We start from the raw sequence: 17,633 nt of genomic DNA, 5'->3' as shown, positions 1-17,633 counted from the left end.
ATGGCGCTTGAAGTTTCTCTTTATGCAAATTATTATATTTTTCTACAAACCCCATTCTAAATAGCGTCTTTACTTAAAGTCTTAGTAACTTTTATAAGTTTTATTTTAAAGGGCATCTAAAATTTTCTTTTATGCAAATTATTATATTTTCTTTAAATCTTATCTTAAGCAATATTCTCATATTTTTTTTTTCTTAAAACCTTAGTGATATTTCTTAGCTTCTTTTCTTAAAATTTCAAGCATCTTTAACATTAATTCATTAACCTAAGTTTGGTCGGATAACCGTAAGTTAACGGATTCTAAAGGATGCCTAACCCCTTCCCTTTAGGATAATATAGAACCCTTACCTAGAATCATATTAGTTAAGCAGACTATTAACAGAGGTTTAGTTAACTTTACCTTAGTTAATAATTAGGTGTCCTAATTCACCGTAAAATCAATTAGGTGGCGACTCTTTAAAATAAATAATTTAGGAATCTCCAATATGTTGTACTCCGCTTTAATCTCCCGGGTTAAAAAGGGGTATAACAGGCCCTTCTTGGTCAAAATTAACCCTATGTTGATAGGAAGGTCTGAAAGGAGGATTATGATTAGATGTAGAAGGGTTAAAAGGCGGTCTATAGTTTGATGAGGAACCATTGAAAGGTGGTGGTCTGTAGCTGGATGAGGAAGCATAGAAGGAAGCAGCTGAATCCCCAGAAAACCAGGAGCAGGAGGATGGTTTTCCCTTTGGCTCTCATCTTGTTGTAATAGGGAATAAGTTTTGCCTATACTAGGTAAGGGATTCATCAAAAGAGTACTACTTTTGACTATAGAATAACACTCATTCAACCCACTAAGAAACTGGAAGAGACGTTGATCTTCTATAAATTTGGGGAGAGCTCCATATGTACAAATAGGACCCACATAAACTGAGTTCAACTCATCCCAGAGTGATCTCATCATAGTAAATTACGAAGCTATGTCAGAAGATCTTTGACTAGTAGCACCTATCTCTCTCTGAATCTGAATATACCTAGATCCATTAGATTGTCCATACCTATCATTGATATCTTCCCAAACCTTTTTGGCAGTGTTAAAACACATCACACTTATAGCTATATCTCTTGTTAAAAAGTTAATAATCCACGACTTTACCATATCATTACAACGTTCCCAGTAAGAGAAGAGAGGGGAATCTTGTGTAGGTTTGTCTATCTTCCCAGTCAACAATCCTAACTTGTTTTTCGCAGATAGAAAAGTCATGATACTGCTATGCCAAATGACAAAAGCACTTCCATTAAATAGAACACTCACTAAATGGCTACCATGACTATCTGAAGGGTGAACATATAAAGGATGCGAAGATTCTAATGTAAATTCAGCAAAACCTGATGTGTCACTTGTATTACCAGGTCTAACATTCATGTTTTCAGTATTATCACTCCTACCATTCGAGTTGCCATCAACACCAACCATCGATTAATCGATATACTCAACAATCAAACAAGTATGATATACAACAGCGATTTGTACCAAAAAAAAAAAAACGAAACTGATATCGGGAAAAAAACCCTAGCAACACAAAATCAGCTAGATGGATAGAAAATATCGTTCTTCTTCGCAAACCTGAAGAAGTAAGGTCTTGACAACAAAACAACAGTCGAACAAACCCTAAATCTTCAAAAGAAAATAAATGCAACTTGTAAAAACTTCGATCTTCAAAAATTGAAATACTTCTACCGTGGTTAAGATCGGACGAAAGCTTAAGATGAGATCTATCTAATGAACTGCTCTGATACCATGTTAAGGTCCATATCCATCGTTAATCGAAGAGAGAAAATAAAAGAAACCTTAGAAAAATAGAGAGAAGATTTTTATTTACGGTGTATGATTCAAAATGAACTAAATGAATTGTCTAGACCCTTCCACCCTCACTTAAAGTTTAGTGGACCGGGTCACAGTTACAAACCCAACTGGGCCAAATATTACAAAGTGGGCTGCGGTAAAGTAAAGATACAACAATATTTACAAGTCATTACAAAGACAAAAATACAAGTGTGTATATAATGGGCCTTGTGTCATGTGAGCTGAATGTCAATGCTAACACGTTCAAAGATCAAATGTTGTGCTCATACATCATCTTAGCTAGAGATTGAAAATAACTACCAAGAGTTGATAGTCTAAACACACCTTGAAAGAAGAAGACATACGAACTTAGCTAGATGCTTGGGCTCTAATTTTGGCCTGACTGATCTTAGCAACCTCAACAAGCTTATTAGTTTCAGGCATGACATCTTTGACAGAACTATCAGCACAAAAATCTTCAGCCCATTTATATAAACCTGGAGTCCTGGCTACATCAAGCAGAGTTACGTTGTTCATCTTCTCAGTTACCCTCACCCCACCCAAGAGGCAACCAAATGCAATGTCCAAGTATCCAATTTTATCTCCACCAAAGAACTTCTCGCCTTTGCTGCAATTCTTGAAGGCATCTTCCAACAACACCAAGCCTTCGACCACCGACTCTGTTGCTGCCTTTTTCGCGTCCTCTCCTTGTGCTGCTACTATGCCACGCAGTGCTGGAAACCACTGCAACATCAATTAAAATGTCAATATTATCCGTGGCAGATATTCTAATTAATGGGATTTCAAAAAATGCAAGGTCAAACCTGATATTCAAATCTATGATCTAAAGCAACTTTTGAGCCACTTTACTACTACACCACAAACTTCTTTCATTTCAAGAGAATTCAATAAATTCTTTGTGAAAAAGATTGTTTTTACCCTATTTCCACACTATGAAAGGGATTAACTGAAGCCCCTTCAACACATGTAGTTCCACCCCTAATTTATACAATTGCAACTGATAAGGAAAACATGAAACCCGCAAAGAATCCAGTATTTAGCCTATCTAAATAAAATGCAAAACACTCATCGATTTTGTTCTTTGCCAAAATGTACCCGAAGGTGGTACACAAACAACAAAATATACCAGTAGTTGCAACTAGTTTTTACTTTTTTTTTTCTCATGATATTGTGATGACTAATGCATTTGGACAGTTTTAAATAAGCTATAATAAGATTACTTGTACAATAAAACTGTGATGCATAAAGGTGTATATATATATATATATATTCCTCTTTCACATTTTTTCTCCCCGTTTTAGCCAAAAGGACAAAAGGCAAACTACTTAATAAAACTAGTGCTGGCTATACTTGTACGTCAATCTTAATTCCTGAAGATATGAAAATTATTTGGTATAGAAAAAAAAATGCTATTTGTAGTTAAAATATCTTCTAGTTTGTGGTTACTTCTTTTCTCGAAGAAACATTTTCCTCGCTGAACACACCTAAAAGTAAATATGACAGGCTAAAATGGATTTACAACCTAAGAGTCCAACTAAACATTCATATTTTTTGAAGTCATTATCATGTTAATTAATTGCTCAAGAGTCGTGATTAACAACCTAGCAGTCCACAAGATTCTTACATTATAGATGTCATTATCATGATAATTGTTAAGAGTCGCGGCTATTGCACACCCATAAAGACGGAAAATTTACGCAAGGAAATCGACAACGCACTAAGAGTTTGTTTGGTATATAGTTTCGAATTATTTTTCTCACGTTTGGTTGGTCAAAATAATTTGGAAAACATTTCTAGGAAAACAAGTTATTTAAAAATGAAGATACATAGAGGGGATAGGGAAGTTCTGTAAGTGGTTTTCCATGCTCATTGTCTGATCCTCCCCACCCGCCGCCACCCCCAAACTCCCCCTCTCCACCTCCATCTCACTCTCACTGTGTTTTCCTAGATTACATATAAATGCTCTTTGAGATTATTATTTTTTTTTTGCTTCCGTACCGACTAGAAAATAAATAAGACTCTTATTTCCAAGAGAACGCTTTCTAGGCAAGTTCTATGAAAAATATTCTCATTCATATCAAACATACCCTAATAGTCCAGTTAACTAGTGATGTTGTCCGTTATAGACCTAGGCTATGATGGCTTTAAAACAGGTCATTAGGGTCCAAGACTAAAACTTCCTTATATACTATGCATCTCTTTCGTGTTCTGCAATTTGCATAGGGCGCTACAAGAGTGTATTAATTTGGTACAATGAAAGTCAATCTTTTCATATTTTTTGAAAAATATATATGTTACTCAGTCCGTTTCAAAAAAATTATCTTGACACAAAGGTTAAGAAATAAAGAAAAACTGTTGAAATATGCGGTCCAAAACAAGTCTTAGATATTTGTGGCTATAAATCATCTTATAAAGTTAATTTATTTTTAAATATAGAAATGTGTCAATCTTTGTGGGACGAACTAATAAAGAAAGTAAAATAATCTTTTTAGAACAGAAGGAGTAATAATTAGTGATAGTAATATTAGCAAATTAGAGATCGTTTTAATAAAAAAATTTAGTATTAAATATTAAAAATAATGTCCGAGCAAGTAACAAGAAACTAAAAGTTAAGATAATCATAAGAAACTAAAGTTAAGATAATTATAAGGAAAAACAAACTTCAACAAATATATCCGGTTACCATCCACCACAAAATTAACCCACATCATAGGAAACATTTTCATGTGAGAAACGGAAAAAGGGTCATATTTGCCCTTGTACTCTCAGAAAAAAAATTATAATTGCCCTTCATTATACTTTTTTGATATATTTATCTTTGTCATCCAACTTGAAGGCTATATTTGCCGCTGTACTATATTTTTGTGCCATATTTACCCTCCATCCGTTAAATCCCCTTGTCCCCGTCTTTATTTTCATGGTGACGCTTATGTTGAATTGTTATTCTCTTAATTTAAATTTGGTCCCATTTTTATTTTATTTTTTATACTCTTCTTCACCAATTTCCTTCAATGGAGACCACTGAACCTCAAATTTGGTCAATTTTACAATGGCCTTAACATCACCAGCCATGTACCTCACCATTTTCTCTGTAAAAGCTATTTTGACAGGCTCTAAAGTTTCTATTCAACTTCTTTAGATACCCAATGATACTTTAGTTTTCATCACCAAAAATTACAACTTTTTTTTTTTAATGTAAACCTGCCACCTATAACCCCGCCTTCGGTGAATAGGACTTTAGAGTTTTCAATTTTTTTTTTTTACTTCATTTAGTAGTGCTAATAATAGTTATTCTCTTAATTCAATTACAGCCTTAACATCATCACCAACAAAATCTCAATGCCTGTACGCTGCGGTGTATCTCACCATCTCCACTGTAAACTTAGCCAAATTTGAGCTTCAGTGGTCTCCATTGAAGAAAATGGTGAAAAGAATAGAAAAAGTAAAATAAAATGGGACTATATTTAAATTAAGATATTAAAAAATTCACATAAGCGCCACGTATGAAAATAAAAGCGGGGACAATATGACTCAAAGTTGAATGATAAAAACAAATATATTAAAATTACGAAGAACAAATATAGTTTTTTTCTTGAGAGTACTAGCGCAAATATGACCCTTAAATAACTTGTCTTATCAAACACACTCGAAAATAAGCATATATAATTCAACTATAGGAGACAAAAACAGGTGAAACTGAAAATTAAGCACACAAACCTTATCATCAATATAAGAGGCCCAAAATCTAGCAATGGCACGATCATAAGGATCAGAAGGGAGAATAGTGGGACCCGAATTCCAATTTTCATCAATGTACTCAACAATGATGAGAGATTCACAAATAGGCTTTCCATCATGAATTAAAACTGGCATTTTCTTGTAAACAGGATTTGATTTAAGGAGAAGATCACTCTTAGAATCAAATTGTTCTTCCAAGAAATCATAACCCAAAGATTTTATGTTAAGAGCTATACGTGGCCTCATAACATATGGACTAGGCCATGCACCTAATATTTTTAAATTATTTTCAGCCATGTTATAAGATGAGAAGAATGAAGATGCAATGAAGTGATAGTATATTGGATAAGTGTTTGGTTTGAGATATAAATAGTGGTGGGGGCAATTTAAATAGGGGGGTACGTACCTAGTGCATTAATTATGGATTCCGCAATTTAAATAACTTAAAAAGTAATCAAAGGCATCAAAATATCTCAGGTAAAAATAAAGTAATCAAAATGCCTTTTGAGCGCCAATTTAGTGCACAATACCTATTTAATAAAAACTGCCCCACCTTCCCCACCCAGACGGTTCCTCTTCCTTTGTAAAAAAGGAAACCTCCACTGCCGACAAAAAAAATAGTGGTCCCCACGTTCCTAATATGTTGTTTCTTGCTTTTTTTAAACCTTAAAATTAAATGTTCTTGATATATTCAAGGCAAGAGATAAGTTTTAAAGCTTTCATTTCGAAATAAAGGGGTGCAAAACTCGATTTCAAATATTAAAAATCATCTTCAATCTAGTTATTTCATTACGAATTTTGTATTACATTATTAAATATATTACTATCCTAAACATGATTGTTGTGTAATAGTTGCGGATTACTAAAAAAAATAGTACACTTTTTTTGTGTGCAAATGGACAGTCCACTGCCTTTCTTTTAAAATTTATTTTTTATTAATTAATTGTTAATTGTTTGTTAGGTAATTTTTTATTTGTTAATTTTTTATTAGTTAATTCTTAATTATTTATTTGTTGATTATTTATTTTGTATTCTTAATTGTCGGATTAGCTAATTGTTTATCTGTTAATTATTTATTAATAGTTTCATTAATTAATTATTTATTTGTTAATTATTTGCTAGCTAATGGTTAATTGTATGATAATGAATTATTAATCTTTGTATTTTTATTTGTGAAATATTTGTTAATTTAGGATTGGACATCCTTAGTTTAGGTTTGAACATCCTTAGTTAAACCTTAATATCATTAAGATAATATTTGTTAGTTAATTGTATTTAATCATTAGGTTAGGTTTGAACATCCTTAGTGTAAGATTTAAAATATCATTATTAGTTAGTTAATTGTAGTTAGTATAATAATTAATTAATAATTATTAATTCCCAAATTTAGATAGTTAATATAATTTTCCGTTAAAGTCTTAGTTACTTAGTATAATTGAACATCCTTAGCTAAGCCTTAATATCGTTAAGATTATATTTGTTAATTAATTATATTTAATCCTTAGGTTAAGTTAGAAAATTCTTAGTTTAAGATTTAAAAATCATTACTATAATATTAGTTAGATAATTGTAGTTAGTATAATAATTAATTTATTAATTATTATTAATTCAAAAATTTAGATAGTTAATATAATTTTCCGTTAAAGTCTCAGTTAATTAGTATAACTGAACATCCTTAGTTAAACCTTAATAGATTATATTTGTTAGTTAATTATATTTAATCATTAGGTTAGATTTGAACATCCTTAGTTTAATATTTAAAATAGCATTAATATAATATTAGTTATAATTGTAGTTAGTATAATAATTAATTAACAATTATTAATTCACAAATTTAGACAGTTAATATAATTTCCCGTTAAGGTCTTAGTTAGTTAGTATAATTGAACATCCTTAGTATATTTTTTTAATAAAAGATAACATAATTAATATTACATGTTAATGATTAATTAAAAATGGATAAAATAGATACGACACCTCCATGGATCCCGCCCCCTTCATTTGGGGCCCTTCGAGCCAGAGGTACTTCATCTACACCAGCAGCATAGGTCCCGTCTAGTATGGAATTCGGATGTAGACCCCACCCACTTGGTCCATCCCATGTTGATTGAAAAAGCATGGGATATTTTAGCAGCTCGGCCCCACATCCTCGCATCTTAGATATTCTATATTAGGGCAGTATCTACCGTTGCATCACTATTGGTTGTGTACAGCATGATGGGGCTTTTGTGACAACCATGATTGAGCGATGGCGACCAGAGACCCATACATTTCATTTCCGCACTGGTGGGCCACCATCACCCTTTAGGATGTGAAAGTCATTTACGGTATCCAGATAGAGTGGACGCACGGAGCCTCAGCAGATGTCGTTGTATCGGCAAGAGTTGACTAGGCTCACTGCTTTCGCACCGCAGAAGCGTGATATATGGGGACAAAGTTGGTTGTCGATGCATTCCCTCTTCACTCACTTGTGCCTCATAAACATAGAGCATCTGATTATAGAGGACATACTTCAGGTATATGTTAGCCGACGTGCTTGTATGTACCTTCTCGTCATATTCGGGGGCATCCTATTCTCGAACACATCGAGTTCCCATGTGAGCTTGAGGTATTTGTTGTTTCTGGAGCATCTAGGCAAGTTGGGATGTTACAGTTAGGGCGCTGCTGTTCTGGCTTTCATGTGTCGAGGATTCTGTCAATCGTCTATGGGCGCGAGGATCGATGTCGCTGCATTTTGTCCGCTCTTCCGAGTACTATATTTAAGTATGTATAATTTTATTCTAAATATAGCTTTTTGAAACGAACATCCTTATAAAATATTTTTTTAATGTCCCTTTTAGATATGGATATGGACTAGGATGAGATTTTAGCCCATAGCTGCTGACCCTCTGCTCAACTATATTGTTGAGGTGATGCCATACGCGCGGAGATGGACAAGAGGCGTTATCCGAGATGTGGATACACACAACAATATTCTCCCGTTCAGGGATCAGTTAGATCGTATGACGACGGACATGGTAAGTTTTTAATTTAACATTAGTATGTTATTTTTTTATTACTATTTTAGTATTTTATTGTTAACTAATTCAATACTTTTTACAGGCTTTTATGCGGACGCCGTATGATCAGATTTTGAATCAGCTCTCGACATTTTGTATGGCTGGTGAGCCCTCGTAGAGGTCGCGGTGTCCGTTGATACATATAGATATCATTGAGGATTACGCGCCCGACCGCGTCTTACGACAGTTCAGCCATGTACAGAATTTACCTAAGTAGGCTACTTAGGATAACGATCATTATACGCGGGACGAGCTTTCGGCTGTCACTGATGCATGTCGAGCCTTTGTGCAACTTCAGGTCCACTGTTGGGATCAGAGGTCGGGGACGCTAACAGTGGTCGGACATGCGACTCCGGTCCAGAGATACATGCAGTGGTACACGTGGATCACTCGCAACTTTATTGGCAATCCCACGAGGCCTCGTGCAGATGGCCAAGGATATGCAGCACTCGCAGGACAGTATAAGGCGTTGGTAAGTTTTATTAGTCTTAAACTTAATTAATCGTTTTAGATATTATGTTACAAATTTATTCAATCATTAATATTTGCAAACAAATGCAGCTACGGACCATACAGAGGATGTGCTGGGAGATCTTGGACCATATGGATGCCCTCAATCCAGTGGGATATACAGCGCGGATGGTTCAGCTAGCTGAGGTGGTGTGCTACAGGCCCAAGAGCTTAGACGTCTCGACGAGATGCCGGTGGTTGTGGTCGTGGTCATGCCAGAGGCACTGATGGCCGAGAGGGTAGAGGTAAAGGGGCTGGTGGCTAAGGTGGTGGGGCTAGAGGGGCTGGTCACAGAGAGGGTGGGCCCAGAAGGGGCCTTAGTCTAGTAGATGAGCCTGACGACCATACAACAGTTCTAACTCCAACCCAGCAGTGTCTATCAACTTCAAAGATCTCATCGACTTCTTACCAACCGTCGACTTCAGAGCATCCGTCGACATATGTATTATCCTAGATTAATTTTCAAATCACATGTTCTGACCATCGTCTGCACAGCCGTTGGTTCGTCATCCACAGAGTGAATGGCCAACTCGTGATCTACAAGTTGGCATGGAGTTGGACTTCGACTACTTATTCGAGGACTTCAACATGTCTCTCCAAGGCCCTATCAGGAGACCGCTGAGGAGCCATTTTAGGAGCCCTCTCACCAGCCATTTCAGGAACCCGTTGTCACGACCCAACTCCGTAGGCCGCGACTAGTGCCCGAGATGGACACTCGTACATACTTACTAACCAAAATCTGTTTGTGCTTAACATATTAAGGACCTTCGTGCATACTAGGCAACATATCACTTATATCGTTACTTATAATATAGTCCACAAACCGATCAGGTTATCGCAGTGTAGGGAAATGTCAAACATAAACCATATTAACATAACCGGACAAAACGACCCATGACCCACATACATGTCTACAGGTCTCTAACAAAGACAACAGAATCAGATGACGGGACAAGGCCCCGTCGTACCCCTGAATAGTCATGTACACATAAATATATACAACAGGAAGATCTGTACTAAAAGTGTAGGCTCCAGATCAAAGGAGCACTCCAAAGTAGCAGAATGGGCATCCTAGACTGGCGGATCACCACAATAAGCGTCTGTACCTGCAGGCATGAAACGCAGCCCCTGAAGAAAGGGGGTCAGTACGGAATATGTACTGAGTATGTAAAGCATGAAATACAGAAAACAGAACCATAACCGGAACAATGATACAAAAGTAAGTACATTACCCAAATTTCCAGAGCGTTATTTTTTCCAATCACAAATCATATATACAGATGTCATATGTCGGAAAAGTGCAGACCCAGAACATCAGAATGATTGTTTTCCAATCGCATATCGTAAATGTCAAAGTCATATGTCAGAAGAAGTACGGATCCGGAATGTCAGAATATTTGTTTTCCAGACACTGATCATGTACGCTGATATCATATGTCAGAAGAAGTATAGAAGATACAGAATGCCAAAATACTTACTTTTAAAACACAAACCAAACATATCAGAATCATATATCGTATGTACACATACAACAGATCCCGACCCTTTAGTGAGGGACGCGGTGAATAGAATCATATAACAGATCCCGACCCTCTGGTAAGGGACGCGGTGGACAGAATCATCAGATGCCAGAGTCAGATACCATATATGCATGTAACAGATCATGGCCTTTTAGTGAGGGACGCGGTAGACAGAGTAATCAATGCATGTCAGAATCATGTACCGTATATGCAGATAACAGATCCCGACCCTCTATTGCGGAACGCGGTGAACAGAATCATCATATGTCATCCTGGCCACCATCCCCATATAATCCTATACATACATACATATAACAGAACCCGGCCGCAAGGGAGAGGGACGCGATGAACAATGCAGAGGAAGATGCACGATATCAGAACCTAGCCTAGGGCGCAGTGAATAACATACTGAGGCTTGCACGAATAGAGCAGTGAGAAACCATATGCACACATATCCAGACTCGATAGATACATAGACTTACCGACACATGAAGATCATAATCACGTCCCGAATCAATCGGAGTTAGTTTGTGAAAGTTGCGGACATTTTTACCACAGAACCTTTACGAACATTTCAAAGCAAATCCGAGATCTCTTACGGGAGTTAGGGATATCAAGACTTACAAAACTCTCTAGAAACAAAATTCTTTAGCTTATCTTGTTATTCATTCATATAATAAGCTCCATTATATCGAGCGTACTCATATCGATTGTAAACAAGTACCGTAGACAACTCGGAATTATCTCAAATAGAGCTTCAAAAGTCATAGATACATATTAAAATCATATGCATATAGCTGAATAAATAAATTCCAAGATTCGATGGACAACTATATTTTTCGACATCTGAGGGCTCAGAAAAGTTTCGGGTCGATCGGAACTAGCATAAGAAAGTTATGAGCGTTTGAAGTACGGAACGTTCTACGAACATTTCATAAGTCCTATTTGGAAATTCATATATCCTTAATTTTAGAAGACTTTCAAATAGCATTATGGATCAATCAAATGGAGACTTTAAGACCATATTTACGTATCCAAGTATTCGTCAAAGACTTTAGTCGAATCAATTTTCCTTCAAACAACATTCAAAAGCGTAACAACTAGAATCTCTGAACATTATGAACAAGTACCAAACCATATGGAATAGCTTATGGAGGTCAACGACATCGGCCATCCTAGTGGCCCTAAGAATAGAATTCTTTTAGAAACATACATATACATTATTTGTTCATTTCATAGGGGTCATGCCAAAAAAAAGAAAGGTAGGATTTACATACCTCAATCGCTCGCTAACCAAATCCCGATTCAAGTCTCGGGCTCTCGAATATCTACAATAATATTATCAATTACCAAATATTAGCTACAAGTACTTAGAAATCCAATTCTAACTAGTACTTGTCTACAGAAATTTCGGCAGCATCTCCCCTGTAAATTCAACATCCCCGAGAATTTAACTCGGCCAAATTCATCAACAACCATACCAACAATACCAACAACCATACCGACAACATCAATAACCATTTCAAAACACATTCTAACATTAGTAACCTTCCTTTCAACATAATTTATCATTATTTAATTTAACTACGTACTTTCAAGCCAAGATCGACACTTACATATTCATTTACTAGTTCAAGATTATTCAAACATAATTCAAGGACATTTCGAACAATCTACACAATATTTCGACAATCCCACCAAAAACCATACTTCACCCGAAACCTCCAATCTTTGACACGGACATTCACAACACATTTTTATCTTCCAATTTCATCAACCACCACAACAAATTACACCTTAACAACTCCATTCTCATAATTACATAAAATTATAATAAAATCACATACTTTCCTACAACAACTTAACAACAAATTTTCATGCCAAATTGAACTATTTATCTTCCATTTACATCACAAGGGTCACCACAACACAATTAACATACTAAATAAATTTAATTCACCTCCCTTCACTACCATGAACCACACAGCCACACACATACACCCACAACACACAAATTTCATACTTTTCATTCGTTTTCACATACTACAATATATATATATATATATATATATATATATATATATATATATATATCTTCCATAATATAAAAAGGGTAGAATCTTTACCTTTTCTAAAAGTTTTCACTTGCCACAAAAGGTATTTTCTTGCCTAAAAAATTATACCACGTTGAAGAAGGTCTTGAGATTAGTAAGAATTCAAAAAGAAATGAATTTTTGGACCAAGAATTAAGGCTCAAGAATTATTTTTCCTCTCTATTCGGCCGAATGGCCTTTTTTTTGTGCTCTCTTCTTCTTTTTTGTACATGAAAGTTCTAAAATGATATGAAAAATGGTGGCCTTCTCCTTTTTAATACTTGGGTTTAAGTTTGACATGGGCCTTGGCCCATTCCTCACTATGGCCGGCCACCTCTTGGCCATTGTCAAGCCCAAATTTTTTTTTCTTCCAAGCCCACTTTTATTTCATGACAATTTGTAATTCATGAGGCCATTTTCAAATTTTCAATTTTGCCCTTAGCCTTTCTCCATATTTCCGCATCAATATTTTTCATGAACAAAATATATATTAAGTAAGACCAAAATGTTGTCTTGTCTCTTATTAGTCACGCTTATTTTAATTTATCCGAATGTGCGAAATTACGGGATATAACACCCGTCGACACACAGGTTGGATTTTTTACAATAAAATAATGTATTAAATTAATTGTTTATATGTTATTTATGTTTAGTTTAGCAAAAAAACTAAAATAAATTTTTTATATGTTATTTAAGGTTCATTCTTTTGCTCCTATGGACTTGTCTCCTGCTCGACACCATCTACATCTCGGGCTCCGGGGCCCACTCAGGAAATCGCTGAGGAGCCAGCTCATGAGCCTTCTAAGGATCCCTCTAGGCAGCCATCTCAGGAGCCCGTCAGCACACAGGTTTGATTTTTTACAATAAAATAATGTATTTATTAATTGTTTATATGTTATTCCATGTTTAGTTTAGCATAAATCTAAACTAAATTGTTTATATGTCATTTTAGGTTCATTCTTTTACGCCTATGGACCCGTCTCCCGTTGAGTTTAAGTCATCTCCTAAAGCTCACATTTCAGCCACCGTCATCTCCCATAGGAAGCATGTTTTGAACAAGCCCCCAAGGAAGGGAAGGAAGGATGATCATGTCATAGAGCATGTATAGATTAAGAGGGAGAGGGGGGATGGAGATGATGGTGAGGGTGGTGGGGTTCGTCTTAGGCCTAAAGTTATTCTAAAGGCTCCTACATGTGAGATCTAGGTGATGGAGATTGTGTATTTGTAAATAAAATGTACATTTTATGTTATTATATATATATATATATATATATAAGTATTATTTTCTTAATGATAATTAGTTATCTTAGTTTTTATTGTCGTTTAATAATAACTCGTGGGACTTCCTAAATTAATCAAAACCCTATAAAATAAAACACTTAAACCTAAAAGATAACAAGTTTTCAAACAAACAAAACTTACTTCGGGGCACTTTACAACCCCTAAAACGACGATCCAAACATATAGGTATATTTGATGCGTTAAGCCTACATTATTATTCACAAATTAAATAACCCAAAAAGTAACCAAAGGTACCAAAATACCTTAGTAAAAAAAACAAAAGTTACCACAACGTTTTTTGCGCACTAATTTAGTGTGCAATACCTGTTTAATAGAAACTCCCAGCCCTTTATTCGTTGGCTAAAAGTTTTGAAATTCACATTTTTTTTTCGTATATTGACCAAAGATTAGTCGTGTTTAAAAATGTCATAATTGTTTACGTGCAATACATGCAACTCTCAACTAAAGAGAAATCCGTATCTAAAACAAGTAGTTTTGATGGCTGCCGACCTGAAGAATTATCAAGCACAATTGTTGTAATGGACTATTTGACCAAGTTTCTGGAAAGTTAAAAATGTTTTTTAAATTAAAAAAGGTACTTATGTTATACGGAGATTAGATATTTCTTGGCCAAGGTTTTAGAGGAAATTGATTATTTTTAAATAGTAGTAAAAGTTGTTTTTTCAGAATTTGAAAAGTTCGCTTTTATAGAATTACTTTTTAAACCTTGATTAAAATACAAATTGTTGCTCCAATATTAATAAAAATATTTTTCAAATTAATTATTCACATACAAATAAATATTCTTCAAAAATACTTTTAAAAAAAACACTTCCCAAAAAAAACTTTTAGAGTTAGTGAATTCTGAAAGATTAATCATTGCAACAAAAAATAATAATTTAATCATGCATGATGGATCCTTTAAACGTTAATGGAAAGAAATCGACGTGAATAGACGGAAATACATATATAATTAGATTCATTGGTCTATCCTACCAAAGGAATGAGAAAATCACAGCTCCTCAATCAGACCTATTAATCGAGGAGCTCGGAAAGGGGGTTACATTAATATAAAAAATAAGTTTTTCTCACCGACATTCAGTGAAAAATTTGTATTATAAAATATATATTTTTACCTCATTTTCACATAATCGGAATACTAGAAAAATACATGGTTAGAAATAGGTTCCCATTAAAATGCTGGGAAACTTCCTAATTTTTCTTGTGAAAACACTATGATTTAAGTTTTTTCCACCGACATTCAGTGAAAATAGTCACTGAACATTTTTCAATGAGAAATTTTAGTGGGAAAATAGTGATTTTTTATTAGTGTTAGTCGTCAAAATCAATCAAAAGCTTATTGATTTAATCGAACGAAATTGGTGAGACGAGATGCAATTGAATGATTAATGGGTGGTGGTAGCAACTAGGGGATGTGAACATTGAATAATTGAGCTAAAGAAGTTGCATTCAGACTAAAAATTATTGTATATATTTAAACCAAGAGGAGAAGAGGGGAATTGGAATTGGTCTATGCTTGTCGAAAATGAAATATTAACACACTGATGAATAATTGCAAGGAGGGTGATTGTGAAATATGTTTGGATTTTCTTTTCTGACCAAGTCAAAAAAGGAGTCAGCAACTTTTTTAATCCCAAAAGTGTCAAAAGGCACCAAAATATCAAAAAAAAAAAAAAAAAAAGTTACTCAACTAAACTTTACGCACTAATTTAGTGCAATAGGGAAAATTGCAAAATTGCAGTTTGATCCTATTGCGCACTAAATTAGTGTGCAATATAGATTCAATAAATTCAGCCCAGCTTCATTTTTCACGCTACTCTTCTTCACCTCCTCCATTTTCACTCTTTCAACATACTTTAGCCCCTCCCCCCCCCCCCCCCCCTCCCGCACCCCACCCCCACCTCCAAAATCATGTCTCAAAACTCTGAAACATCAAACTTTCCTATAGAACCCGATGTTTGTGAATGCGATTGTTATTGTAAGCTAAAAACATCAAGGACCGAAGATAATCTGGGGCGTCTTTTTTGGTGTTGTAAAGTACCCGAAGTAAGTGCTTTAACATTTTTTTAGGGTTTAAATTTTTTTCACATTATCTACATATTATACGTTTAAAAACTGATTTTCTTATAATGTTTATAGGATATGGGCAGTTGCAAATATTTTCGTTGGGAAGATAGCATTCCCGCTGATAAAACGGTGGTGGCGAAGACTAAAAAGCCTCCTGTTGATAGAGATAGCGCAACTTCATGTATATCAAGAGATACCGAAAAGTTTGACTTGCAATTTAAGCTTATGGAAGCTAAAGAAAATATAGACCTTTTGGAGGTCTTGCTAAAAGAATCTAAATAAAAATAGAGTTTTCTCAAGGCTAACCTTGGATAAACTCAACACGAGAAAAATGCTTTGAAAGAAAAACTAAAATTTTGGAAGATTATTTATGCTATCTTCTTGTTGTTTATTATTTTTTGTTTATTGAGTTTATAACCGGATTTATATTTATACTCTTCTAAAACTCTAGCTATTTCTGCTAAGTAGACTAAAATTCCGGTTACCGTGGGATAGAATTATCTAGAAAAAGGAAGAGTCGCATTATAAAAATTTTGTAAGAGTTCAACACATTCCTTAACATCTTCCCAATCCGTAATATTTAACCAATCATCACTATTAATATTAAAATGGTTGTGAACTTGTTGTATGAGAATCCTCTACTCATATGTTTGTTGTAGCATAATGTAAGTATAGTTCCACCCAGTCTCAACTTCTACTTGAATGTCTAAGGCCATTTTCCACACAAGAATTCTTGAAATCTCTCAGTTTTGCCCTATTAGCATTACAAAAAAAAAACGCAACCGGATTTCTAATTTTTTGAATAGAATCTTCAAAAAACTTAAGACCATCTTTAACAATTAAGTTTAAAATGTGACAACTACATCTCACATGAAAAAAAAAAAATAGCGGAGGATTTAATTCCCTTTTTTAAAAACCAACCACCTTTATATTATTAGAAGCATTATCTAAAGCAATACAAAGTGTTTTTCTATAAATGTTAAAAAATCTCATAATAGTAGACATTAAATTCGCTAAAAACTTTCCATCGTAACGACCTTTCCATTCATCATATAAAAAAGCTATAATTCTTTTTTGCATAACCCAATTATCATCAACCCAATGACATGTCATAGCAAAAAAATCTAACTTGTTAAGACTAAGACCCAAATCGACAGTAAGAGAAACATTACAATTTAAAGAACTAAATACATGGCGCAAATAAAATCAATATTTTTTATACAAAGCTATAATATTCACTCTACAAGTACTTCTAGGAATACCCTCAAATAACGGATTATAACAACGTTGAATATAAGTAACAAACCCCAAGCCCGAAGGAAAGGAAAATGGTAAAACAATCATAAGCTATCATTTTAGTTATTTCTACACACTCTTTTTTCTTGTCATACTTAAAATTTTTACCAGTTCGTGGGTCTATCGTCATTTGAATACCCCAAAGATTTGAACCGGTTTGCTCTCCCCAAACATCCTTATGTCTACTTTTCATACGATTC

At 34.6% G+C, this 17,633-nt stretch overlaps 1 protein-coding gene across 1 annotated transcript; it reads right to left on the bottom strand.

Annotated features, from left to right (window-relative positions):
* Window positions 1–2,022: 2,022 nt before the first annotated feature.
* LOC132641477 (glutathione S-transferase U17-like) lies at window positions 2,023–5,971 on the bottom strand. Its single transcript, XM_060358492.1, has 2 exons — window positions 5,566–5,971; window positions 2,023–2,571 (listed from the first exon to the last, which is right to left on the bottom strand). The coding sequence occupies exons 1-2, from the start codon at window positions 5,881–5,883 to the stop codon at window positions 2,197–2,199; spliced, it is 693 nt and encodes a 230-aa protein (XP_060214475.1). The 5' UTR covers window positions 5,884–5,971; the 3' UTR covers window positions 2,023–2,196.
* Window positions 5,972–17,633: the final 11,662 nt, after the last annotated feature.

The sequence above is a fragment of the Lycium barbarum genome, chromosome 5, assembly GCF_019175385.1.
Source record: "Lycium barbarum isolate Lr01 chromosome 5, ASM1917538v2, whole genome shotgun sequence".
NCBI lineage: Eukaryota > Viridiplantae > Streptophyta > Magnoliopsida > Solanales > Solanaceae > Lycium > Lycium barbarum.
The sequence above is the reverse complement of the archived record's forward strand: the minus strand, read 5'-3'. Positions and strand labels throughout refer to the sequence as shown.

Coding starts and splice junctions, on each gene's coding strand:
- LOC132641477 (XM_060358492.1), bottom strand. CDS start 5,883: ATGGCTGAAAATAATTTAAAAATATTAGGTGCATGGCCTAGTCCATAT. Junction 2,572..5,565: donor CCTCTTATATTGATGATAAG/GTTTGTGTGCTT, acceptor TTGATGTTGCAG/TGGTTTCCAGCACTGCGTGG.